This window comes from Oncorhynchus masou, chromosome 25 (genome assembly GCF_036934945.1).
Source record: "Oncorhynchus masou masou isolate Uvic2021 chromosome 25, UVic_Omas_1.1, whole genome shotgun sequence".
In the NCBI taxonomy this organism is placed as follows: Eukaryota; Metazoa; Chordata; class Actinopteri; order Salmoniformes; family Salmonidae; genus Oncorhynchus; species Oncorhynchus masou.
Window position 1 is genome coordinate 18903851 of NC_088236.1, and position 26371 is coordinate 18930221.

Here is a 26371-nt window from a genome sequence, read left to right on the forward strand (position 1 = left end):
TGTTAATAAGGACATTTTTACTCCTGAACTTATTTAGGCTTGCCATAACAAAGGGGTTGAATACCAATTGACTCAAGAAATGTCAGCTTTTAATTTTTATTAATTTGTAAAAATGTCTAAAAACATTATGGGCCATTTACACAATCTCAATTTAATCAGTTTCAGGCCGTAACACAACAAAATGTGGAAAAAGTCAAGGGGTGTGAATACTTTCTGAAAGCACAGTATATGATGACAAAATAGTGTATGTGTGATCTATCACCTATTTCCCCAGTCTTTTCTTCACATATTCCAGTAGACTGTCCTGCATGCTCTCACTATGGAGGATCTGCTGAGGAACAGTCTTTACCATCCAACCCTGTAGGAGGGAGAGCGGCAAGTGGCATGGTTTCAGTGATGGCTCTGACTATACACTGTAAATACTTCTCCTTTCCAAATCTGTAAATGTTCTCATGTGTTTTACCAGTACTGTGTGACAAATGCTGCCGTAGGTCTTGTCCCCGGCTAGGAGGTACTCCAGGGACGACCTGACAAAGTCCTCTGCTGTCAGGGTCACCATGTTGGGCTTCTGGTAGCCTGTCATGGGGGTGGACACGCCAAATGGAGCCACTGCCTGTGACACAGAGATACAGGAAAGATAAATAGGGTAAATCAGACAAATAGAGCAGACAAAGTCAGAGCTCAGTTCCATTTCAAATCAGTCAAGTGTGGAAGTGAATTCAACTTCCAATTGAAAAGTGGCATTTATTTCCCTTGAGTACTTTTTTAAATGATTGATTAAGCTAGAATTTAAATTCACCAGCTAAACTGACTAAATTTCTATATTCACCCCAGCTCTGATAGCAGATGCCCAGTACACAGTCAGTACACATACGGCTCATTTGAGCACCCTTCCCCCTTTTGTATGAATGTAAAATAGATCCCTGCACACGGATGCTTAGATGTATCACTGCACCTGTATCATGACTCCTTTAGCTTTATATTCAGCCTGCAGACCTTGAGAGAACCTCTCCACAAACACCTGGACAAAGACCGACACATAGAAACATTGAAATCACTTTGATTATTTGTAACACTAATTCCAGAATAATTTTTCAACAACTTACTGATCATCCCGTACTTAAATTAAGCTAAGAGAAGCGATTTCAATGTGAAAGACAGAGCAGATCTGTACTAGCCTTTGATGCGCAGTACATGGTGTATATGGGGGAAGGAACACTGGCCACACCAGAGGAGATGTTCACGATCACTCCCTTCCCTCTGTGAGGGCATAAGAGAATATATATCCAAATACATGGCTTTGGTCAGGACTACTCAAGCTCTACTCCTAACATTCATCAACATATGTTCATCAAGCAATCAACAGACAATTTCAGCAAACTGGACTTTTGATTAATTGACAGTGTGAAGTCTCAATATTATATTGAGGAAAACCTCTCTCCAAAAACACCTCATCTCCATCCCTGGCAGGACTATTTGGCACATCTGTGGGATAAAGTATAAGACAAGTCTGTTAAAAACAAGAAGACACCTAAAGCGATACCCATAGACTTCCACTCATTGCGCTAACGCTACTTATCATTTGCCCGCGAACCAACCTATAACTTTCCTCATACAGGACACAGAGAAATAAAAATGGTATCCAAGAGTTCATCTAACTCTGGAGAACTAGATAAAGGGCGTCATTGCCAACATCCTGAGGTATACCTTTTTAAGCATAAACACCTGATGCAATTCAATAGCAGTAAGTCTACCCACCTTGACCAAGGCTTTCACATTGCAGTTGATCACTTTAGTAATTTTCTGGAAGGAAAAAAAAATACAATAGTGAAGTGTGTTTCCCTTTCCTTGTCTCCCACCAGGTAACATCAATGTAGGTGAGAGGACATGTGAGGTACGAGGACAGGCTAATAGATAACCAATAGTGTCTGACTCCTCTCACCTGTTCCAGGTTTTTAGTCTGCAGGAACTTGCAGGGAATATGACTGGGTAGAATCCCCACATTATTCACTGTGTGGATTGGATAAAATGTTAACTTTCATTGACTTTAGGTAGACCATTTTTGGAGATCATTATTTCTCCTTGTCTTATTTATAATACTATACTTAAGCAATAAGTCCCAAGGAGGTGTGGTATATGGCCAATGTACCAAGGCTTAGGGCTGTTCTGAACACACAACGCAACACGGAATACCTGGATACAGCCGTTAGCTGTGGTATGTTGGCCATATACCACAAACCCTTATTGTGCCTTATTGCTATTAAAAACTGGTTACCAACGTAATTAGAACCTTCAAAATATAGATATTTTTTGTCATAGCCGTGGAATATACTCTGACATACCATGACTTTCAGCCAATCATCATTCAGAGCTCAAACCACCCCGTTTATAAACTCATTTTTAACATTTCCAATAAATACGACTGAATGACACGACTTACTGCACTTACAAAAACCTGAAAACCACGTACCTAATACACCAATATTTAAGCCTTTCAGCTTCTCCTTAATGCACTCGTACATGTCATCCTCAGTGAAGTCGGCTACAATCACTTTCACTTTCTGACCCGTGGTTTCTTCTGTGAAAGAGCAATGTCACGGAATGAAGATCAATAGATACATCATTGATCCCATTGACCTAACATCTAAACAGTCCCCAATGACAATGTTGCTCATCCCAGAAGAAGGAGGATGTTAGTTCCTCCCACCTATCTCCAGTGCCACCCGATCCAGTTTGTCCTTGGTTCTGCTCAGGATCACCACGTTCAGCCCACGTCCTGCCAGCTGCACAAGTGGGATGGAACCACAGGAGTTAGTGATAAATAGACAGGTGGGATTGAACCACAGGAGTCAGTGATGGACAGACAGGTAGTGTTGAACCACAGGAGTTAGTGATGGACAGACAGGTAGGGTTGAACCACAGGAGTTAGTGATGGACAGACAGGTAGTGTTGAACCACAGGAGTTAGTGTTGGACAGACAGGTAGGGTTGAACCACAGGAGTTAGTGATGGACAGACAGGTAGTGTTGAACCACAGGAGTTAGTGATGGACAGACAGCTAGGGTTGAACCACAGGAGTTAGTGATGGACAGACAGGTAGGTTTGAACCACAGGAGTTAGTGATGGACAGACAGGTAGTGTTGAACCACAGGAGTTAGTGATGGACAGACAGGTAGTGTTGAACCACAGGAGTTAGTGATGGACAGACAGGTAGTGTTGAACCACAGGAGTTAGTGATGGACAGACAGGTAGGGTTGAACCACAGGAGTTAGTGATGGACAGACAGGTAGGGTTGAACCACAGGAGTTAGTGATGGACAGACAGGTAGTGTTGAACCACAGGAGTTAGTGATGGACAGACAGGTAGGTTTGAACCACAGGAGTTAGTGATGGACAGACAGGTAGGGTTGAACCACAGGAGTTAGTGATGGACAGACAGGTAGGGTTGAACCACAGGAGTTAGTGATGGACAGACAGGTAGGTTTGAACCACAGGAGTTAGTGATGGACAGACAGGTAGGGTTGAACCACAGGAGTTAGTGATGGACAGACAGGTAGTGTTGAACCACAGGAGTTAGTGATGGACAGACAGGTAGTGTTGAACCACAGGAGTAAGTGATGGACAGACAGGTAGTGTTGAACCACAGGAGTCAGTGATGGACAGACAGGTAGTGTTGAACCACAGGAGTTAGTGATGGACAGACAGGTAGTGTTGAACCACAGGAGTCAGTGATGGACAGACAGGTAGTGTTGAACCACAGGAGTCAGTGATGGACAGACAGGTAGGGTTGAACCACAGGAGTCAGTGATGGACAGACAGGTAGTGTTGAACCACAGGAGTTAGTGATGGACAGACAGGTATGGTGGAACCACAGGAGTTAGTGATGGACAGACAGGTAGTGTTGAACCACAGGAGTCAGTGATGGACAGACAGGTATGGTTGAACCACAGGAGTTAGTGATGGACAGACAGGTAGGGTTGAACCACAGGAGTTAGTGATGGACAGCCAGGTAGGTTTGAACCACAGGAGTTAGTGATGGACAGACAGGTATGGTTGAACCACAGGAGTTAGTGATGGACAGACAGGTAGGGTTGAACCACAGGAGTTAGTGATGGACAGACAGGTAGTGTTGAACCACAGGAGTCAGTGATGGACAGACAGGTAGGGTTGAACCACAGGAGTTAGTGATGGACAGACAGGTAGGGTTGAACCACAGGAGTTAGTGATGGACAGACAGGTAGGTTTGAACCACAGGAGTTAGTGATGGACAGACAGGTAGGGTTGAACCACAGGAGTTAGTGATGGACAGACAGGTAGGGTTGAACCACAGGAGTTAGTGATGGACAGACAGGTAGTGTTGAACCACAGGAGTTAGTGATGGACAGACAGGTAGGTTTGAACCACAGGAGTTAGTGATGGACAGACAGGTAGGGTTGAACCACAGGAGTTAGTGATGGACAGACAGGTAGGGTTGAACCACAGGAGTTAGTGATGGACAGACAGGTAGGTTTGAACCACAGGAGTTAGTGATGGACAGACAGGTAGGGTTGAACCACAGGAGTTAGTGATGGACAGACAGGTAGTGTTGAACCACAGGAGTTAGTGATGGACAGACAGGTAGTGTTGAACCACAGGAGTTAGTGATGGACAGACAGGTAGTGTTGAACCACAGGAGTTAGTGATGGACAGACAGGTAGGGTTGAACCACAGGAGTTAGTGATGGACAGACAGGTAGGGTTGAATCACAGGAGTTAGTGATGGACAGACAGGTAGTGTTGAACCACAGGAGTCAGTGATGGACAGACAGGTAGTGTTGAACCACAGGAGTCAGTGATGGACAGACAGGTAGTGTTGAACCACAGGAGTTAGTGATGGACAGACAGGTAGGGTTGAACCACAGGAGTTAGTGATGGACAGACAGGTAGGGTTGAACCACAGGAGTTAGTGATGGACAGACAGGTAGTGTTGAACCACAGGAGTTAGTGATGGACAGACAGGTAGGTTTGAACCACAGGAGTTAGTGATGGACAGACAGGTAGGGTTGAACCACAGGAGTTAGTGATGGACAGACAGGTAGGGTTGAACCACAGGAGTTAGTGATGGACAGACAGGTAGGTTTGAACCACAGGAGTTAGTGATGGACAGACAGGTAGGGTTGAACCACAGGAGTTAGTGATGGACAGACAGGTAGTGTTGAACCACAGGAGTTAGTGATGGACAGACAGGTAGTGTTGAACCACAGGAGTAAGTGATGGACAGACAGGTAGTGTTGAACCACAGGAGTCAGTGATGGACAGACAGGTAGTGTTGAACCACAGGAGTTAGTGATGGACAGACAGGTAGTGTTGAACCACAGGAGTCAGTGATGGACAGACAGGTAGTGTTGAACCACAGGAGTCAGTGATGGACAGACAGGTAGGGTTGAACCACAGGAGTCAGTGATGGACAGACAGGTAGTGTTGAACCACAGGAGTTAGTGATGGACAGACAGGTATGGTTGAACCACAGGAGTTAGTGATGGACAGACAGGTAGTGTTGAACCACAGGAGTCAGTGATGGACAGACAGGTATGGTTGAACCACAGGAGTTAGTGATGGACAGACAGGTAGGGTTGAACCACAGGAGTTAGTGATGGACAGCCAGGTAGGTTTGAACCACAGGAGTTAGTGATGGACAGACAGGTATGGTTGAACCACAGGAGTTAGTGATGGACAGACAGGTAGGGTTGAACCACAGGAGTTAGTGATGGACAGACAGGTAGTGTTGAACCACAGGAGTCAGTGATGGACAGACAGGTAGGGTTGAACCACAGGAGTTAGTGATGGACAGACAGGTAGGGTTGAACCACAGGAGTTAGTGATGGACAGACAGGTAGGTTTGAACCACAGGAGTTAGTGATGGACAGACAGGTAGGGTTGAACCACAGGAGTTAGTGATGGACAGACAGGTAGGGTTGAACCACAGGAGTTAGTGATGGACAGACAGGTAGTGTTGAACCACAGGAGTTAGTGATGGACAGACAGGTAGGTTTGAACCACAGGAGTTAGTGATGGACAGACAGGTAGGGTTGAACCACAGGAGTTAGTGATGGACAGACAGGTAGTGTTGAAGCACAGGAGTCAGTGATGGACAGACAGGTAGGGTTGAACCACAGGAGTTAGTGATGGACAGACAGGTAGGGTTGAACCACAGGAGTTAGTGATGGACAGACAGGTAGGTTTGAACCACAGGAGTTAGTGATGGACAGACAGGTAGGGTTGAACCACAGGAGTTAGTGATGGACAGACAGGTAGGGTTGAACCACAGGAGTTAGTGATGGACAGACAGGTAGTGTTGAACCACAGGAGTTAGTGATGGACAGACAGGTAGTGTTGAACCACAGGAGTCAGTGATGGACAGACAGGTAGTGTTGAACCACAGGAGTCAGTGATGGACAGACAGGTAGGGTTGAACCACAGGAGTCAGTGATGGACAGACAGGTAGTGTTGAACCACAGGAGTTAGTGATGGACAGACAGGTATGGTTGAACCACAGGAGTTAGTGATGGACAGACAGGTAGTGTTGAACCACAGGAGTCAGTGATGGACAGACAGGTATGGTTGAACCACAGGAGTTAGTGATGGACAGACAGGTAGGGTTGAACCACAGGAGTTAGTGATGGACAGCCAGGTAGGTTTGAACCACAGGAGTTAGTGATGGACAGACAGGTATGGTTGAACCACAGGAGTTAGTGATGGACAGACAGGTAGGGTTGAACCACAGGAGTTAGTGATGGACAGACAGGTAGTGTTGAACCACAGGAGTCAGTGATGGACAGACAGGTAGGGTTGACCCACAGGAGTTAGTGATGGACAGACAGGTAGGGTTGAACCACAGGAGTTAGTGATGGACAGACAGGTAGGTTTGAACCACAGGAGTTAGTGATGGACAGACAGGTAGGGTTGAACCACAGGAGTTAGTGATGGACAGACAGGTAGGGTTGAACCACAGGAGTTAGTGATGGACAGACAGGTAGTGTTGAACCACAGGAGTTAGTGATGGACAGACAGGTAGGTTTGAACCACAGGAGTTAGTGATGGACAGACAGGTAGGGTTGAACCACAGGAGTTAGTGATGGACAGACAGGTAGGGTTGAACCACAGGAGTTAGTGATGGACAGACAGGTAGGTTTGAACCACAGGAGTTAGTGATGGACAAACAGGTAGGGTTGAACCACAGGAGTTAGTGATGGACAGACAGGTAGTGTTGAACCACAGGAGTTAGTGATGGACAGACAGGTAGTGTTGAACCACAGGAGTTAGTGATGGACAGACAGGTAGTGTTGAACCACAGGAGTTAGTGATGGACAGACAGGTAGGGTTGAACCACAGGAGTTAGTGATGGACAGACAGGTAGGGTTGAATCACAGGAGTTAGTGATGGACAGACAGGTAGTGTTGAACCACAGGAGTCAGTGATGGACAGACAGGTAGTGTTGAACCACAGGAGTCAGTGATGGACAGACAGGTAGGGTTGAACCACAGGAGTCAGTGATGGACAGACAGGTAGTGTTGAACCACAGGAGTTAGTGATGGACAGACAGGTATGGTTGAACCACAGGAGTTAGTGATGGACAGACAGGTAGGGTTGAACCACAGGAGTTAGTGATGGACAGACAGGTAGTGTTGAACCACAGGAGTCAGTGATGGACAGACAGGTATGGTTGAACCACAGGAGTTAGTGATGGACAGACAGGTAGGGTTGAACCACAGGAGTTAGTGATGGACAGACAGGTAGGTTTGAACCACAGGAGTTAGTGATGGACAGACAGGTATGGTTGAACCACAGGAGTTAGTGATGGACAGACAGGTAGGGTTGAACCACAGGAGTTAGTGATGGACAGACAGGTAGTGTTGAAGCACAGGAGTCAGTGATGGACAGACAGGTAGGGTTGAACCACAGGAGTTAGTGATGGACAGACAGGTAGGGTTGAACCACAGGAGTTAGTGATGGACAGACAGGTAGGTTTGAACCACAGGAGTTAGTGATGGACAGACAGGTAGGGTTGAACCACAGGAGTTAGTGATGGACAGACAGGTAGGGTTGAACCACAGGAGTTAGTGATGGACAGACAGGTAGTGTTGAACCACAGGAGTTAGTGATGGACAGACAGGTAGTGTTGAACCACAGGAGTCAGTGATGGACAGACAGGTAGTGTTGAACCACAGGAGTCAGTGATGGACAGACAGGTAGGGTTGAACCACAGGAGTCAGTGATGGACAGACAGGTAGTGTTGAACCACAGGAGTTAGTGATGGACAGACAGGTATGGTTGAACCACAGGAGTTAGTGATGGACAGACAGGTAGTGTTGAACCACAGGAGTCAGTGATGGACAGACAGGTATGGTTGAACCACAGGAGTTAGTGATGGACAGACAGGTAGGGTTGAACCACAGGAGTTAGTGATGGACAGCCAGGTAGGTTTGAACCACAGGAGTTAGTGATGGACAGACAGGTATGGTTGAACCACAGGAGTTAGTGATGGACAGACAGGTAGGGTTGAACCACAGGAGTTAGTGATGGACAGACAGGTAGTGTTGAACCACAGGAGTCAGTGATGGACAGACAGGTAGGGTTGACCCACAGGAGTTAGTGATGGACAGACAGGTAGGGTTGAACCACAGGAGTTAGTGATGGACAGACAGGTAGGTTTGAACCACAGGAGTTAGTGATGGACAGACAGGTAGGGTTGAACCACAGGAGTTAGTGATGGACAGACAGGTAGGTTTGAACCACAGGAGTTAGTGATGGACAGACAGGTAGGGTTGAACCACAGGAGTTAGTGATGGACAGACAGGTAGTGTTGAACCACAGGAGTTAGTGATGGACAGACAGGTAGTGTTGAACCACAGGAGTAAGTGATGGACAGACAGGTAGTGTTGAACCACAGGAGTTAGTGATGGACAGACAGGTAGGGTTGAACCACAGGAGTTAGTGATGGACAGACAGGTAGTGTTGAACCACAGGAGTTAGTGATGGACAGACAGGTAGTGTTGAACCACAGGAGTTAGTGATGGACAGACAGGTAGTGTTGAACCACAGGAGTTAGTGATGGACAGACAGGTAGGGTTGAACCACAGGAGTTAGTGATGGACAGACAGGTAGGGTTGAATCACAGGAGTTAGTGATGGACAGACAGGTAGTGTTGAACCACAGGAGTCAGTGATGGACAGACAGGTAGTGTTGAACCACAGGAGTCAGTGATGGACAGACAGGTAGGGTTGAACCACAGGAGTCAGTGATGGACAGACAGGTAGTGTTGAACCACAGGAGTTAGTGATGGACAGACAGGTATGGTTGAACCACAGGAGTTAGTGATGGACAGACAGGTAGGGTTGAACCACAGGAGTTAGTGATGGACAGACAGGTAGTGTTGAACCACAGGAGTCAGTGATGGACAGACAGGTATGGTTGAACCACAGGAGTTAGTGATGGACAGACAGGTAGGGTTGAACCACAGGAGTTAGTGATGGACAGACAGGTAGGTTTGAACCACAGGAGTTAGTGATGGACAGACAGGTATGGTTGAACCACAGGAGTTAGTGATGGACAGACAGGTAGGGTTGAACCACAGGAGTTAGTGATGGACAGACAGGTAGTGTTGAAGCACAGGAGTCAGTGATGGACAGACAGGTAGGGTTGAACCACAGGAGTTAGTGATGGACAGACAGGTAGGGTTGAACCACAGGAGTTAGTGATGGACAGACAGGTAGGTTTGAACCACAGGAGTTAGTGATGGACAGACAGGTAGGGTTGAACCACAGGAGTTAGTGATGGACAGACAGGTAGGGTTGAACCACAGGAGTTAGTGATGGACAGACAGGTAGTGTTGAACCACAGGAGTTAGTGATGGACAGACAGGTAGTGTTGAACCACAGGAGTCAGTGATGGACAGACAGGTAGTGTTGAACCACAGGAGTCAGTGATGGACAGACAGGTAGGGTTGAACCACAGGAGTCAGTGATGGACAGACAGGTAGTGTTGAACCACAGGAGTTAGTGATGGACAGACAGGTATGGTTGAACCACAGGAGTTAGTGATGGACAGACAGGTAGTGTTGAACCACAGGAGTCAGTGATGGACAGACAGGTATGGTTGAACCACAGGAGTTAGTGATGGACAGACAGGTAGGGTTGAACCACAGGAGTTAGTGATGGACAGCCAGGTAGGTTTGAACCACAGGAGTTAGTGATGGACAGACAGGTAGTGTTGAACCACAGGAGTCAGTGATGGACAGACAGGTAGGGTTGAACCACAGGAGTTAGTGATGGACAGACAGGTAGTGTTGAACCACAGGAGTCAGTGATGGACAGACAGGTAGGGTTGACCCACAGGAGTTAGTGATGGACAGACAGGTAGGGTTGAACCACAGGAGTTAGTGATGGACAGACAGGTAGGTTTGAACCACAGGAGTTAGTGATGGACAGACAGGTAGGGTTGAACCACAGGAGTTAGTGATGGACAGACAGGTAGGGTTGAACCACAGGAGTTAGTGATGGACAGACAGGTAGTGTTGAACCACAGGAGTTAGTGATGGACAGACAGGTAGGTTTGAACCACAGGAGTTAGTGATGGACAGACAGGTAGGGTTGAACCACAGGAGTTAGTGATGGACAGACAGGTAGGGTTGAACCACAGGAGTTAGTGATGGACAGACAGGTAGGTTTGAACCACAGGAGTTAGTGATGGACAGACAGGTAGGGTTGAACCACAGGAGTTAGTGATGGACAGACAGGTAGTGTTGAACCACAGGAGTTAGTGATGGACAGACAGGTAGTGTTGAACCACAGGAGTTAGTGATGGACAGACAGGTAGTGTTGAACCACAGGAGTTAGTGATGGACAGACAGGTAGGGTTGAACCACAGGAGTTAGTGATGGACAGACAGGTAGGGTTGAATCACAGGAGTTAGTGATGGACAGACAGGTAGTGTTGAACCACAGGAGTCAGTGATGGACAGACAGGTAGTGTTGAACCACAGGAGTCAGTGATGGACAGACAGGTAGGGTTGAACCACAGGAGTCAGTGATGGACAGACAGGTAGTGTTGAACCACAGGAGTTAGTGATGGACAGACAGGTATGGTTGAACCACAGGAGTTAGTGATGGACAGAGAGGTAGGGTAGAACCACAGGAGTTAGTGATGGACAGACAGGTAGTGTTGAACCACAGGAGTCAGTGATGGACAGACAGGTATGGTTGAACCACAGGAGTTAGTGATGGACAGACAGGTAGGGTTGAACCACAGGAGTTAGTGATGGACAGACAGGTAGGTTTGAACCACAGGAGTTAGTGATGGACAGACAGGTATGGTTGAACCACAGGAGTTAGTGATGGACAGACAGGTAGGGTTGAACCACAGGAGTTAGTGATGGACAGACAGGTAGTGTTGAACCACAGGAGTCAGTGATGGACAGACAGGTAGGGTTGAACCACAGGAGTTAGTGATGGACAGACAGGTAGGGTTGAACCACAGGAGTTAGTGATGGACAGACAGGTAGGTTTGAACCACAGGAGTTAGTGATGGACAGACAGGTAGGGTTGAACCACAGGAGTTAGTGATGGACAGACAGGTAGGGTTGAACCACAGGAGTTAGTGATGGACATACAGGTAGGGTTGAACCACAGGAGTTAGTGATGGACAGACAGGTAGGTTTGAACCACAGGAGTTAGTGATGGACAGACAGGTAGGGTTGAACCACAGGAGTTAGTGATGGACAGACAGGTAGGGTTGAACCACAGGAGTTAGTGATGGACAGACAGGTAGGTTTGAACCACAGGAGTTAGTGATGGACAGACAGGTAGGGTTGAACCACAGGAGTTAGTGATGGACAGACAGGTAGGGTTGAACCACAGGAGTAAGTGATGGACAGACAGGTAGGGTTGAACCACAGGAGTCAGTGATGGACAGACAGGTAGGGTTGAACCACAGGAGTAAGTGATGGACAGACAGGTAGGGTTGAACCACAGGAGTTAGTGATGGACAGACAGGTAGGGTTGAACCACAGGAGTAAGTGATGGACAGACAGGTAGGGTTGAACCACAGGAGTCAGTGATGGACAGACAGGTAGTGTTGAACCACAGGAGTAAGTGATGGACAGACAGGTAGGGTTGAACCACAGGAGTTAGTGATGGACAGACAGGTAGGGTTGAACCACAGGAGTCAGTGATGGACAGACAGGTAGGGTTGAACCACAGGAGTTAGTGATGGACAGACAGGTAGTGTTGAACCACAGGAGTTAGTGATGGACAGACAGGTAGTGTTGAACCACAGGAGTAAGTGATGGACAGACAGGTAGTGTTGAACCACAGGAGTAAGTGATGGACAGACAGGTAGTGTTGAACCACAGGAGTAAGTGATGGACAGACAGGTAGGGTTGAACCACAGGAGTCAGTGATGGACAGACAGGTAGGATTGAACCACAGGAGTTTTTTTGTAAGTATTTTTTTTATTTCACCTTTATTTAACCAGGTAGGCTAGTTGAGAACAAGTTCTCATTTACAATTGCGTCCTGGCCAGATAAAGCAAAGCAGTTCGACACGAACAACAACACAGAGTTACACATGGAGTAAAACAAACATACAGTCAATAATACAGTAGAAACAAGTTTATATACAATGTGAGCAAATGAGGTGAGATAAGGGAGGCAAAAAAAGGCCATGGTGGCAAAGTAAATACAATATAGCAAGTAAAACACTGGAATAGTAGATTTGCAGTGGAAGAATGTGCAAAGTAGAAATAAAAATAATGGGGTGCAATGGAGCAAAATAAATAAAATAAAATAAATACAGTAGGGAAAGAGGTAGTTGTTTGGGCTAAATTATAGATGGGCTATGTACAGGTGCAGTAATCTGTGAGCTGCTCTGACAGCTGGTGCTTAAAGCTAGTGAGGGAGATAAGTGTTTCCAGTTTCAGAGATTTTTGTAGTTCGTTACAGTCATTGGCAGCAGAGAACTGGAAGGAGAGAAGGGCAAAGAAAGAATTGGTTTTGGGGGCGACCAGAGAGATATACCTGCTGGAGCGCGTGCTACAGGTGGGTGATGCTATGGTGACCAGCGAGCTGAGATAAGGGGGGACTTTACCTAGCAGGGTCTTGTCGATGACCTGGAGCCAGTGGGTTTGGCAACGAGTATGAAGCGAGGGCCAGCCAACGAGAGCGTACAGGTCGCAATGGTGGGTAGTATATGGGGCTTTGGTGACAAAACGGATTGCACTGTGATAGACTGCATCCAATTTGTTGAGTAGGGTATTGGAGGCTATTTTGTAAATGACATCGCCGAAGTCGAGGATTGGTAGGATGGTCAGTTTTACAAGGTTATGTTTGGCAGCATGAGTGAAGGATGCTTTGTTGCGAAATAGGAAGCCAATTCTAGATTTAACTTTGGATTGGAGATGTTTGATGTGGGTCTGGAAGGAGAGTTTACAGTCTAACCAGACACCTAGGTATTTGTAGTTGTCCATTTATTCTAAGTCAGATCCGTCCAGAGTAGTGATGTTGGACAGGCGGGCAGGTGCAGGCAGCGATCGGTTGAAGAGCATGCATTTAGTTTTACTTGTATTTAAGAGCAATTGGAGGCCATGGAAGGAGAGTTGTATGGCATTGAAGCTTGCCTGGAGGGTTGTTATCACAGTGTCCAAAGAAGGGCCAGAAGTATACCGAATGGTGTCGTCTGCGTAGATATGGATCAGACTCACCAGCAGCAAGAGCGACATCATTGATGTATATAGAGAAGAGAGTCGGTCCAAGAATTGAACCCTGTGGCACCCCCATAGAGACTGCCAGAGGTCCGGACAACAGACCCTCCGATTTGACACACTGAACAATCATTTGAGAAACCAGGAGTCAGTGATGGACAGACAGGTAGTGTTGAACCACAGGAGTTAGTGATGGACAGACAAGTAGGGTTGAACCACAGGAGTCAGTGATGGACAGACAGGTAGTGTTGAACCACAGGAGTTAGTGATGGACAGACAGGTAGGGTTGAACCACAGGAGTTAGTGATGGACAGACAGGTAGTGTTGAACCACAGGAGTTAGTGATGGACAGACAGGTAGTGTTGAACCACAGGAGTTAGTGATGGACAGACAGGTAGGGTTGAACCACAGGAGTTAGTGATGGACAGACAGGTAGGGTTGAACCACAGGAGTTAGTGATGGACAGACAGGTAGTGTTGAACCACAGGAGTTAGTGATGGACAGACAGGTAGTGTTGAACCACAGGAGTTAGTGATGGACAGACAGGTAGTGTTGAACCGTAGGAGATAGTGATGGACAGGTGGGATGTCACAGGCATATTCAGAAACAACAATGGGCACTTACTTCAAAGGCATATGCCCTCCCTATTCCGTCTGACCCACCAGTGACCACTGCAACAGAGGAAGGTGGGATAGGATGTCACTGGAAATCTCTTTCCACATAGCTGATAGAAGTAACCAGGCAGTAACATTTCCCACCACTACAGGCTTCATTCACCACAGCATGGGTGTACTGCTCCACTTAGAACTTCCCTTTCCTCTTCCCTCTCCTCTCCTGCAGACAATAAAAATAGGAATTTTCTTCTGTGTTTGTTTGCATGTGCTATCTTGTCCTGACACAGTGTACTCATATACATACAGCGTGTTCCTCAGTTCTGATAAAAGGACCGCAAGGACAGAGAACCAACAGGAGATCAGTCTCTGTGTGTTTAATTTGACCTTTGTCCTGATGAGTCTGATTTCTGTTCACGCACACACATGCAGTATGTACTCATTCTAGAACTGTCTGTGTGTTTTATACACTGACATTATACAATGGGTGGGTCTAATCCTGAATGCTGATTGGTTAAAACTGCATTCCAGCTGGAGTCTATTCCACAAGTTACCACCGGCTAAATCTACAACGTTAAATGCCTATTTACTCTGTTCCATCTGACTGCACAATCCACTGTCTCATCAGCCCAGCCAGGCACCTTATAAACTTGATCTCCACTATAAAAAACATCTAGACATTATCTCACATTTCTTTTAGACTAACATTTAGTTTTCAACAGCGGAGATTTGTACAAACCTTGCTTTCTGTCTCTCTGACACTTAATTAAACATTGTTTCAATATTTAAATTGGATCTCCAGCTGTCCCATAGTAATGAATGTGTCGGGGTTGGGACGAGAGAGAGAGGCAGGCAGAGTTTCTCAGCCAGTCGAAATCATGAATCAGCTGGCATCATTTTTCTGGATATTTACAAAGAAATGTCAATTGAAAAAAGGTCAAATGAAACAAAGTGTAGCTAGTTTGCAGTCTTTCCAGCTTCAGTTTGAGGTTATTGTGTTAGCTGTGTTGTTGGCTACTTCCTCTGAACAACAGTGTCCTAATGAGAGAGCACAGGCAAAATCGCGCTTCATTTGCTCATTGTTATGGATGTATCCAAAACAATGTCACTAGAAAACAGCTTAAACTATTATTCTGGCTGCACTGTTTGACGTGACTGTAAGTTAGTCATAGTTGGCTATCAAGCAAGCAAGGGATAAGAACGTTGTCAGCCAGTATGGCAATGGAACATTTAGAATGAATGTCTGGGTTGCGTCCATAGATACAGAATTCAGGGTTAATTGTATTGGGCAACTAAGCAAAACACTACAATTTCAGATTTGGACTATTAATTGTTATACAGTGTCATGCTAGCTGTGTCATGCTAGCAAAAGAGATACATTACTTTCATAAATTGCATAATTATTTGGAGTGTTTTCAATATTTCTGCGGTATTTGCAGTCCGGTGTTTATTTCTCTGTGGTCCCAGTAACAAACTCATCCATGCTTTCTGACCATGAGGCAGTGCCTGGCTTGAAGAGCGAACAAAAACTACAAATGTTCGTCTTCACCATGCCTCGGTAAACCAATAGGCCAGAAGAATATTGTTGTTTGTCTTTGACTAATGCGATTCACTAATTGTATGTGCTTGGGAACACAAACACACACATACAGTGATAGTGAACATAAAAGTTCAAAATAACTACTCCAGTCTTCGAGAACCTTCGAATCAAACTCTACCACAGAAGCCCTGGTATGTTCCACTCTGAGGGGAAGGGAGGGATGTTAAGGCTGCATTGTTTATTGACCTTAAAATAACAAAGGCAGCAGTATCTTAACAGAACTGAGTGGTCTTAGGGCTGTCCAAGCTAGCCTGCGTGTCTTTCTCCCTCAGTAGCTAGCGGAAGTATATCCAGTCTCCTCTGAATGTACAATGTCCAGACTGTCTGTTTTCCTCCTCTTGTCTTCTCCTGCATTGCTTCAGGGCAGAGAGATGAAGCAAGAACAGACGCAAAGCACATCTTGACGCATCAAAAACTTCCCACAGAGGAAGAATTAGAAACAACACGGTATGGGACACTGAAGGCTACACAAACACACACAACACAAAGACACACACTGAAAGCTACACAAGCACACACACAAACAGAAAATACCGAAGGCAACACAAAAACACATACACACAGACACAGACTGAAGGCTACACAAACACACACATACACAGACTGAAGGCTACACAAACACACACATACTCACACACTCTAACCAAACATGTCACGAACACTCAAAAACGCTTGATAGTGAAAGGAAACAGAGAAAGAGAAACAAACATATGTTCATTTGATTTCAAATGAGCTTGAGAGACTCCTCCAGGTTAAGGGGAAGGAAGAGGATAATACGCTCCAGAACATACTGTTCTAATTGCTTTTTTCCCCCCTGTGCTGGATTGGAATGGAATAGAAGTAGAGCTTGGGAAAAGGGAGGTGGTCAGGCTGCGTATTGTTGGTCCTTTATGTGGAAAGAGAACACCACAGTTTATAGCACTGTGGGAGGCAGAACACACTCAGAGGAGAAGAGGACCCAGTAACACCAGTTGACTGCTCCCTCAGGACCACAGGACTAGTTGTGTGTGTCCCTGTGTGTTTCGGTTGGTGTGTGGGCGTGTATGTATTTTGATTGCGTAGCGCTCAATGTCCCATACCGTGTGGTATAATATTAGGTCAGGATGTGATCTTTTAGGAAACTGACTTGGAGACTTTCTGACTATATAAGTCTGACTATATAAACTGCCTTCAGAAAGTATTCACATCCTTTCCACATTTTGTTGTGTTACAGCCTGATTTTTTATGGATTAAATTTAGATCACTGGCTTACACACAATAGCCTTGATGTCAAAGTGAAATTATGTTTTCAAAATCCATCCAAAATGAAAAACTGAAATGTCTTGAATCAATAAGTATACAACCATTTTGTTATGTCAGGCTTAAATAAATCCAGTAGTAAAAATGTGCTTAACAAGCCACATAATATGTTTCATTGACTCACTCTGTGTGCAAAAGTGTTTAACATGATTTGGTGTTTGACATCATTTTTAAAATGATCTCAAATACAGCTGAAGTTGGAAGTTTACATACACCTTAGCCAAATACATTTAAACTCAGATTTTCACAATTACTGACATTTAATCCTAGAAAAAGTCCCTGTTTTAGGTCAGTTAGGATCACCACTTTATTTTAAGAATGTGAAATGTCAGAATAATAGTAGAGAGCATTATTTCTTTCAGCTTTTATTTCTTTCATCACATTCCCAGTTGGTCAGAAGTTTACATAGACTCAATTAGTATTTGGTAGTATTTCCTTTAAATTGTTTAACTTGGGCCAAACGCTTTGGGTAGCCTTCCAAAAGCTTCCCACAATAAGTTGGGTGAAATTTGGTCCATTCCTCCTGACAGAGCTGGTGTAACTGAGTCAGGTTTGTAGGCCTCCTTGTTCGCCCTTGCTTTTTCAGTTCTTCTATAGGATGAGATCAGGGCTTTGTGATGGCCACTCCAATACATTGACTTTGTTGTCCTTCAGCCATTTTGCCACAACTTTGGAAGTATGCTTGGGGTCATTGTCCATTTGGAAGACCAATTTGCGACCAAGCTTTAACTTCCTGAGTGATGTCTTGAGATGTTGCTTCATAATATCCACATAATTTTCCTCCATCATGATGCCATCTATTTTGTGAAGTGCACCAGTCCCTCCTGCAGCAAAGCACCCCCACAACATGATGCTGCCACTCCCATGCTTCATGGTTGGGATGGTGTTCGTTGGCTTTCAAGCCTCCCCTTTCTCCTCCAAACATAATGATGGTCATTAAGGCCAAACAGTTCTATTTTTGTTTAATCTGACCAGAGAATGATTCTCCAAAAAGTACCATCTTTGTTACCATGTGCAATTACAAACCGTAGTCTGGCTTTTTTGTGGCGGTTTTGGAGCAGTGGCCTCTTCCTTGCTTTCAGGTTATGTTGATATAGGACTCATTTTACTGTGGATATAGATACTTTTGTACCTGTTTCCTCCAGCATCTTCACAAGGAGCGAAACGTGTAAATCAATCCCAGAACAACAGCAAAGTACGTTCATCTCTAGGAGACAGAACGAGTCTCCTTCCTGAGCGGTATGACGGCTGCATGGTCCCATGGTGTTTATACTTGCGTACTATTGTTTGTACAGATGAACGTGGTACCTTCAGGTATTTGGAAATTGTTCCCAAGGATGAACCAGACTTGTGGAGGTTTACAAAAAAAATTCTGAGGTCTTGGCTGATTTCTTTTGATTTTCCCATGATGTCAAGCAAATAGGCACTGAGTTTGAATGTAGGCCTTGAGATACATCCACAGGCACACCTCCAATTGACTCAAATTAAGCTTCGAAAGCCATGACATAATTTCCTGAAATTTTCCAAGCTGTTTAAAGGCACAGTCAACTTAGTGTATGTAAACTTCTGACCCACTGGAATTGTGATACAGTGAGTTATATGAGAAATAATCTGTCTGTAAACAATTGTTGGAAAAATGACTTGTGTCATAAACAAAGTAGATGTCCTAACTAACTTGCCAAAACTATAGTTTGTTAAATAAATTGATGGAGTGGTTGAAAAAAGAGTTTTAATGACTCCAACCTATGTGTATGTAAACGTCTGACTTCAACTGTGTCAGATATGGGCAGGACGCTTAAATTCTTGTTAATTTAACTTCACTGTCCAATTTACAGTAGCTATTACAGTGAATGATTACCATGCTATTGCTTGAGGAGAGTGCACAATTATTCCACAATACAAACCTAATTGACAGAGTGAAAAGAAGGAAGCCTGTACAGAATATACATATTTAAAAATATGCACTAAAGTAATACTGCAAAACATGTGGCAAAGAAATTAACTTTAAAATTAAGTGTTATGTTTGGGGAAAATCCAACACAACACCTCACTAAGTACCACTGTTTGCTTGAAATATATGGTAAGACTTGAAAATGGCTGTCTAGCAATGATCAACAAGCAACATGAAGAATCTAAAAAATAATAACGTTAAATATTGTACAATCCAGGGTTGAACATCAAGATAGTGTTTTATTTTTCATATTTATTTTTACAAATGTTAGAATTTTTCTTCCACTTTGACATTACAGAGTAGTTTGTGTAGATTGTACAATTAAATTAAATCAATTTGAATCCCACTTTGTAACATGACAAAATGTTGAAAAAGTGAAAGGGTGTGAAAACGTTCTGAAGGCACGTAAGTCTAAAAAAATGGAAAAGTGGTGAGTGAATATGTATTCCCCCCTTTACTATGAAACCCCTACATAAGATCGAGTGCAACCAATTACCTTCAGAAGTCACATAATTAGTTAGATTGCACACAGGTGGACTTTATTTAAGTGTCACAGGATCTGGCAGATGATCTCAGTATATATATATATATATATATTAATATATATATATATATATATATATTAATATATATATATTATATATATATATATATATATATATATATATATATATATATATATATATATATATATATATATATACCTGTTCTGAAAGGCCTCAGAGTCTGCAACGCCACTAAGCAAGGGGCACCACCAAACAATTGACACAATGAAGACCAAGGAGCTCTCCAAACCGGTCAAGGATGAAGTTGTGGAGAAGTACAGATCAGGGTTGGGTTATAAAAAAATATATCCAAAACTTTGAACATCCCACGGAGCACCATTAAATCCATTATTTAAAAAATGAAAGAATATGGTACCATAACAAACCTGCCAAGAGAGGGCCGCCCAACACAACTCACGGACCAGGCAAAGAGAGGCAACAAAGAGACCAAAGATAACCCTGAAGGAGATGCAAAGCCCCACAGTGGAGATTGGTGTTTCTGTCCATAGGACCATTTTAACCCGTACACTCCACAGAGCTGGGCTCTACGGAAGAGTGGCAAGAAAAAAGCCATTGCTTAAAGAGAAATAAAAGCCAAAAGGCATGTGGGAGACTCCCCCAGACATATGGAAGAAGGTATTCTGGTCAGATGAGACTAAAATTGATATTTTTGGCCATCAACAAAAACTCTATGTCTGGTGCAAAACCAACCCCTCTCAACACCCCGAGAACACCATCCCCACAGTGAAGCATGGTGGTGGCAGGATCATGCTGCCATCAGCATCTCAATTCAATTGATAATCTGTGGTAAGATTGCTGTACACCAGCGGATTCCATCCAACTTGAAGGAGCTGGAGCAGTTTTGCCTTGAAGAATGGGCAAAAATCCTAGCGGCTAGATGTGCCAAGCTTACAGAGACATACCCCAAGAGACTTGCAGCTGTAACTGCTGCAAAAGATGGTTCTACAAAGTATTGACTTTGGGGGGATGAATAGTTATGTACACTCAAGTTTTGTTTTTTGGTGTTATTTCTTGTTTGTTTCACAATAAAAAATATTTTGCATCTTCAAAGTGTTGTGTAAATCAAATTATACATCCCCCCAAAAATCTGTTTTAATTCCAGTTTGTAAGGCAACAAAATAGGAAAAATGCCAAGGGGGTGAATACTTTCGCAAGTCACTTTTCATGGACTATCAATGATGTCAGGCAGTCCAATAATAGTACCAGATGACTGTGTCAGATAACATGTCACCCCCAGCAGATAATACAATGTGTCAACATGACATCAATGTGACATTAAAATGGCATTGATAGCTGTGTCATGACATTGATAGTTATGGCACGACATTGATAGTTATGGCATGACATTGATAGTTGTGTTTAAAACAACTTTAATTCACTCACCTAAACTCCCCTCTATTCTTGAAAGGGACAATCAGCAGTAGAAACAATAACAAAGCTTAATCGCCACAACTGTTTCAGTAAAAAGCTGATGGAACAAATCAAAATCAAATCAAATTTTATTAGTCACATGCGCCAAATAAAACAGTGAAGAAACCTTACACCTTACAGCTGACAGCTGAAGAAATGTCACCACTCTCAAATTCATAGACTGAGCTATGGATGCAAGGACTGACCATCTATGATATTGTAACGGCGTTCTTCGTTTGTCGCAAGAAAGTCGGACCGAAATGCAGCGTGTTGGTTACTCATGGTTACCCCTACTCAGCCGCAATCCCAATAACTAAAAAAACCCACTACGACATACAACAACATAAACCCATGTCACACCCTGGCCTGACCAACTAATTAACTAAAACACAAAATACTAAGACCAAGGCGTGACAGAACCTCCCCCCCCCTAAGGTGCGGACTCCCGAACGCACCTCAAAACCATAGGGAGGGTCGGGGTGGGTGTCTGTCCATGGTGGCGGTTCCGGCTCGGGACGTGGACCCCACTCCATAAATGTCATAGTTCCTCCCCTTCGCGTCCTGGGATGATCCACCCTCGCCGCCGACCATGGCCGAATAGTCCTCACCCAGAACCCCAATGAACTGAGGAGCAGCTCGTGGCTGAGGGGCAGCTCGGGACTGAGGCAGCTCGGGACTGAGGGGCAGCTCGGGACTGAGGGGCAGCTCGGGACTGAGGGGCAGCTCGGGACTGAGGGGCAGCTCGGGACTGAGAGGCAGCTCGTGACTGAGAGGAAGCCCAGTACTGAGAAGAAGCCCAGTACTGAGAAGAAGCCCAGCCAGGCAGTTGAATCCGGCAGATCCTGGCTGACTGGTGGATCTGGAAGAGTCTGGTTGACTAGCAGATCTGGAAGAGTCTGGTTGACTGGCAGATCTGGAAGAGTCTGGCTGAATGGCAGATCTGGAAGAGTCTGGCTGACTGGCAGATCTGGAAGAGTCTGGCTGACTGGCAGATCTGGAAGAGTCTGGTTGACTGGCAGATCTGGAAGAGTCTGGCCGAATGGCAGATCTGGAAGAGTCTGGCCGACTGGCAGATCTGGAAGAGTCTGGCCGACTGGCAGATCTGGAAGAGTCTGGCCGTCTGGCAGATCTGGAAGAGTCTGGCCGACTGGCAGATCTGGAAGAGTCTGGCCGACTGGCAGATCTGGAAGAGTCTGGCTGACTGGCAGATCTGGAAGAGTCTGGCTGACTGGCAGATCCTGGCAGACTGACGGCTCTGGCTGCTTCATGCTGACTGACGGCTCTGGCTGCTCCATGTTGACTGGCGGCTCTGGCTGCTCCATGCTGACTGGCGGCTCTGGCTGCTCCATGCAGATTGACAGCTCTGGCGGCTTCTTGCAGACTGACAGCTCTGGCTGTTCCATGCAGACTGTCAACTCCATGCAGACTGGCAGCTCCTTGCAGACTGGCAGCTCCTTGCAGACTGGCAGCTCCTTGCAGACTGGCAGCTCTAGCTGCTCCATGCAGACTGGCAGCTCCTTGCAGACTGGCAGCTCTAGCTGCTCCATGCAGACTGGCAGCTCCTTGCAGACTGGCAGCTCTAGCTGCTCCATGCAGACTGGCAGCTCTGGCTGCTCCATGCAGACTGGCAGCTCCTTGCAGACTGGCAGCTCTAGCTGCTCCATGCAGACTAGCAGCTCAGGCTGCTCCGAACAGGCAGGAGGCTCCGGCAGCGCTGGAGAGGAGAAAGGCTCCGACAGGACAGGAGAGGCGAGGCGCACTGTTGGCCTGATGCGTGGTGCTGGCACTGGTGGTATTGGGCCGAGGACACGCACAGGAAGCCTGGTGCGGGGAGCTGCTACCGGAGGGCTGGGGTGTGGAGGTGGTACTGGATAGACCGGACCGTGCAGGCGCACTGGAGCTCTTGAGCACCGAGCCTGCCCAACCTTACCTGGTTGAATACTCTCGGTTGCCCTGCCAGTGCTGCGAGGTGGAATAGCCCGCACTGGGCTATGTAGGCGAACCGGAGACACCGAGCGCAAGGCTGGTGCCATGTAAGCCGGCCCAAAGAGACGCACTGGGGACCAGAAGCGTAGAGCCGGCTTCATGGCATTTGGCTCGACGCTCAATCTAGCCCGGCCAATACGTGGAGCTGAAATATACCGCACCGGGCTATGCACCCGCACTGGGGACACCGTGCACACCACTGCATAACACGGTGCCTGCCCGGTCTCTCTAGCCCCCCGGTAAGCACAGGGAGTTTGCGCAGGTCTCCTACCTGGCGTAGCCATACTCCCTGATAGCCCCCCCCCAATAAATTTTTGGGGCTGATTCCCGGGTTTCGCTCTGCGCCGCCGTGTCCTTCTTTTCGACTCCATTCTCCTATAGCCCTCTTCGCACTGCTCCAGCGAATCCCAGGCGGGCTCCGGCACTCTCTCTGGGTCGGCCACCCACCTGTCTATTTCTTCCCACGTCGTATAGTCCATACTGTACTCCTCTTTGGACTGCTCCTGTTTCCTCTTCTCCTGCTGCACCTTTAGGCGGCTACACTCCCCTGGTTTAGCCCAGGGTCCTCTCCCGTCAAAGATTTCCTCCCATGTCCAGAAATCCTTAATACGTAGCTCCTCTTTGGGCTGCTCCTGCCTGTTGACACGCTGCTCGGTCCGTGTGTGGTGGGTGATTCTGTAACGGCGTTCTTCGTTTGTCGCAAGAAAGTCGGACCGAAATGCAGCGTGTTGGTTACTCATGTTTTTAATAGAACAAATGACGATACACAAAAATAACAAAACAACAAACGGAACGTGAAAAAACCTATACAGCCTGTCTGGTGAACACTAACACAGAGACAGGAACAATCACCCACGAACTACAAAGTGAAACCCAGGCTACCTAAATACGGTTCCCAATCAGAGACAACGAGAATCACCTGACTCTGATTGAGAACCGCCTCAGGCAGCCAAACCTATGCAACACACACCCCTAATCAGCCACAATCCCAATAACTAAAAAACCCCACTAAGAAATATAACAAACATAAACCCATGTCACACCCTGGCCTGACCAACTAATTAACTAAAACACAAAATACTAAGACCAAGGCGTGACAGATATCAACATTTGAGTTTTAACCATGTTTTGAGGCTATATAGTGTTTGTTTACGTTTACTTTGTTTACAAACTTTGGATTATAAAAAGCGTACCTTTTAGGTTCTGATGAGGTATGACCGTTGAACTAAACTCTTGAGGCATTTAGAAGTTGTATTCTTCAAGAATCAATGGGTGCATATTATTAATTTATAATATAAGTCCAAAATTGATACAGCAACTGCTGATTGCCCCTTTAAAATCTCCTAACTGAACCACTGGGCTGTGAATGACCTTACAGAGTGTTCCCCAGGCACCCAGACATTTAAAGCTCTGGGGAAAAAATGAATGGGTTTAATCTGGGTCCAGATGGAACTCGTTGTCCTTCAGTATAATTTGCACAGTGAGATCACACTGTGATCACAAGTTGCCACACTTCTTTACATCCAGTGCAATACCTTAGAGCCAGCTTGTCAGAGGTTTGATGCTACAAGGTGTTACAGGGAAAGGCATTGAAGTATAACATTTTCATATAAATGTTTAACTACTTCATGAGACATTACTTACAGATGATTCTTCCCAATGACTTACTTATAAAATAACTTATTTTTGCCTCCAATGGCAATATTCAGTGAACACACACACACACACACACACACACACACACACACACACACACACACACACACACACACACACACACACACACACACACACACACACACACACACACACACACACACACACACAGTCCCCACAAGTATAGATAAACATGTCAACACACACGCTTAAACACACACTCAGAGCTCACCTGCCCACTCTCCCATGGATGTAAAGAAGGACTCTGGCTGCGGGAACCAAACTCTGGGATGAAACATCTTAGCAAAGCGGACCATTTTCACTCCATAAAAGACCATGACTGCAGTGCCAAGAGAGACAAAAAACACCTCCATGAAATCCATAGCACACAGACTAGCCCTTTAGAACTGCCTGTCTGCCTGCCACAACAAACTCTGACTCAGTCTGCTTTGACCACACTACAGCTCCTCAGCCAGAAACACTGGGGAATGACCGGGGAATAGCCAGTCCATAGCCCCCCTCCATAGTCCCCCCCCCCCACACACACACAGAGAAGGATACATAAACAAAACTCACAAACAAACACACACGCACGCACGCACGCACGCACGCACGCACACACACACACACACACACACACACACACACACACACACACACACACACACACACACACACACACACACACAGAAGGCCACACAAAAACAGACACCAAATTAAATCCAATCAGGCCAAGCTACAGCTTCCATTTCAGTTAAGGACAAAACGGAGAGCTTGTCAGATGTAGCCTCTACTTCTCTGTATCAAATTCAGAATGATTAGTGACTTAATTTAGAAATGCTCTCATGCATTTCCTCACAGCTAAATCAAGATGACTTACTTTTCTAGTGTTTGAAAATACATACAGGCTTTCTTCAGAACAAGGAGATCGTTCAAGACTGACGCCGAAATTGGACATGTGTCCAAGTCCTGAAGACGTCGGGAAATATCCCCAAAACCAGTCACTAGAGGTGAGAGGGAGCTCTATTGCCATAAAGTAAGCTTGGGTTTTGCTAAGGTGTTGTGCACATGGCTGCTGAATGGCTGTAATTACATGAAATAGAACGATTCAAAGCAGCAGGATGTTTTGGCGATTAAACCAATGTACTCATTATAGTTTACAGTAAACACATATGTTGGATCAATGATTGTGTGGTGAAAGATGTCTACAAACAAAATGGATGCACAATGAAAGGTACTACTCTTTCCATTCAGCACTTTAAAAAGAACAGATTTGAAATGTGTATCTTTCATTTTTTGCTATTGTATTAAATGGTAGTTAAAATTACTAAATGGTGAGCCTATCATTATCTGGTGTATTGGTGACTAAACAAAATGTGGTCATGATATTTCACGAAAAACTTTGATTTTACATGAATGACTCAGCGGAGAAAGATGTGTGCACAATTAAAAGTTCTAAACATAAGAAAGGGGCATTACAAGTGTTATCACCTTAGAGTTGTTTTACTTTAATACTGTACATCTGAAAAATGTGCCAAAGTGATTGAAACAAAACTGTTAGG

At 45.3% G+C, this 26371-nt stretch overlaps 1 protein-coding gene across 2 annotated transcripts; it reads right to left on the minus strand.

Moving 5' to 3' along the window:
- Positions 1 to 82: 82 nt before the first annotated feature.
- Positions 83 to 25292, minus strand: LOC135513867 (17-beta-hydroxysteroid dehydrogenase type 3-like). Of its 2 annotated transcripts, none has more exons than XM_064936842.1 (11): positions 25042 to 25292; positions 14355 to 14401; positions 2708 to 2783; positions 2471 to 2578; positions 1943 to 2010; positions 1759 to 1803; positions 1451 to 1485; positions 1179 to 1260; positions 956 to 1021; positions 464 to 613; positions 83 to 358 (listed from the first exon to the last, which is right to left on the minus strand). In XM_064936842.1, exons 1-11 carry the CDS (start codon positions 25190 to 25192, stop codon positions 263 to 265), a joined length of 924 nt encoding a protein of 307 aa, XP_064792914.1. In that variant the 5' UTR covers positions 25193 to 25292; the 3' UTR covers positions 83 to 262. The 2 variants fall into 2 exon arrangements, with proteins under 2 accessions (XP_064792914.1, XP_064792915.1); XM_064936843.1 differs by lacking the exon at positions 25042 to 25292 and adding an exon at positions 24347 to 24535.
- Between the last annotated feature and the right edge of the window lie 1079 nt (positions 25293 to 26371).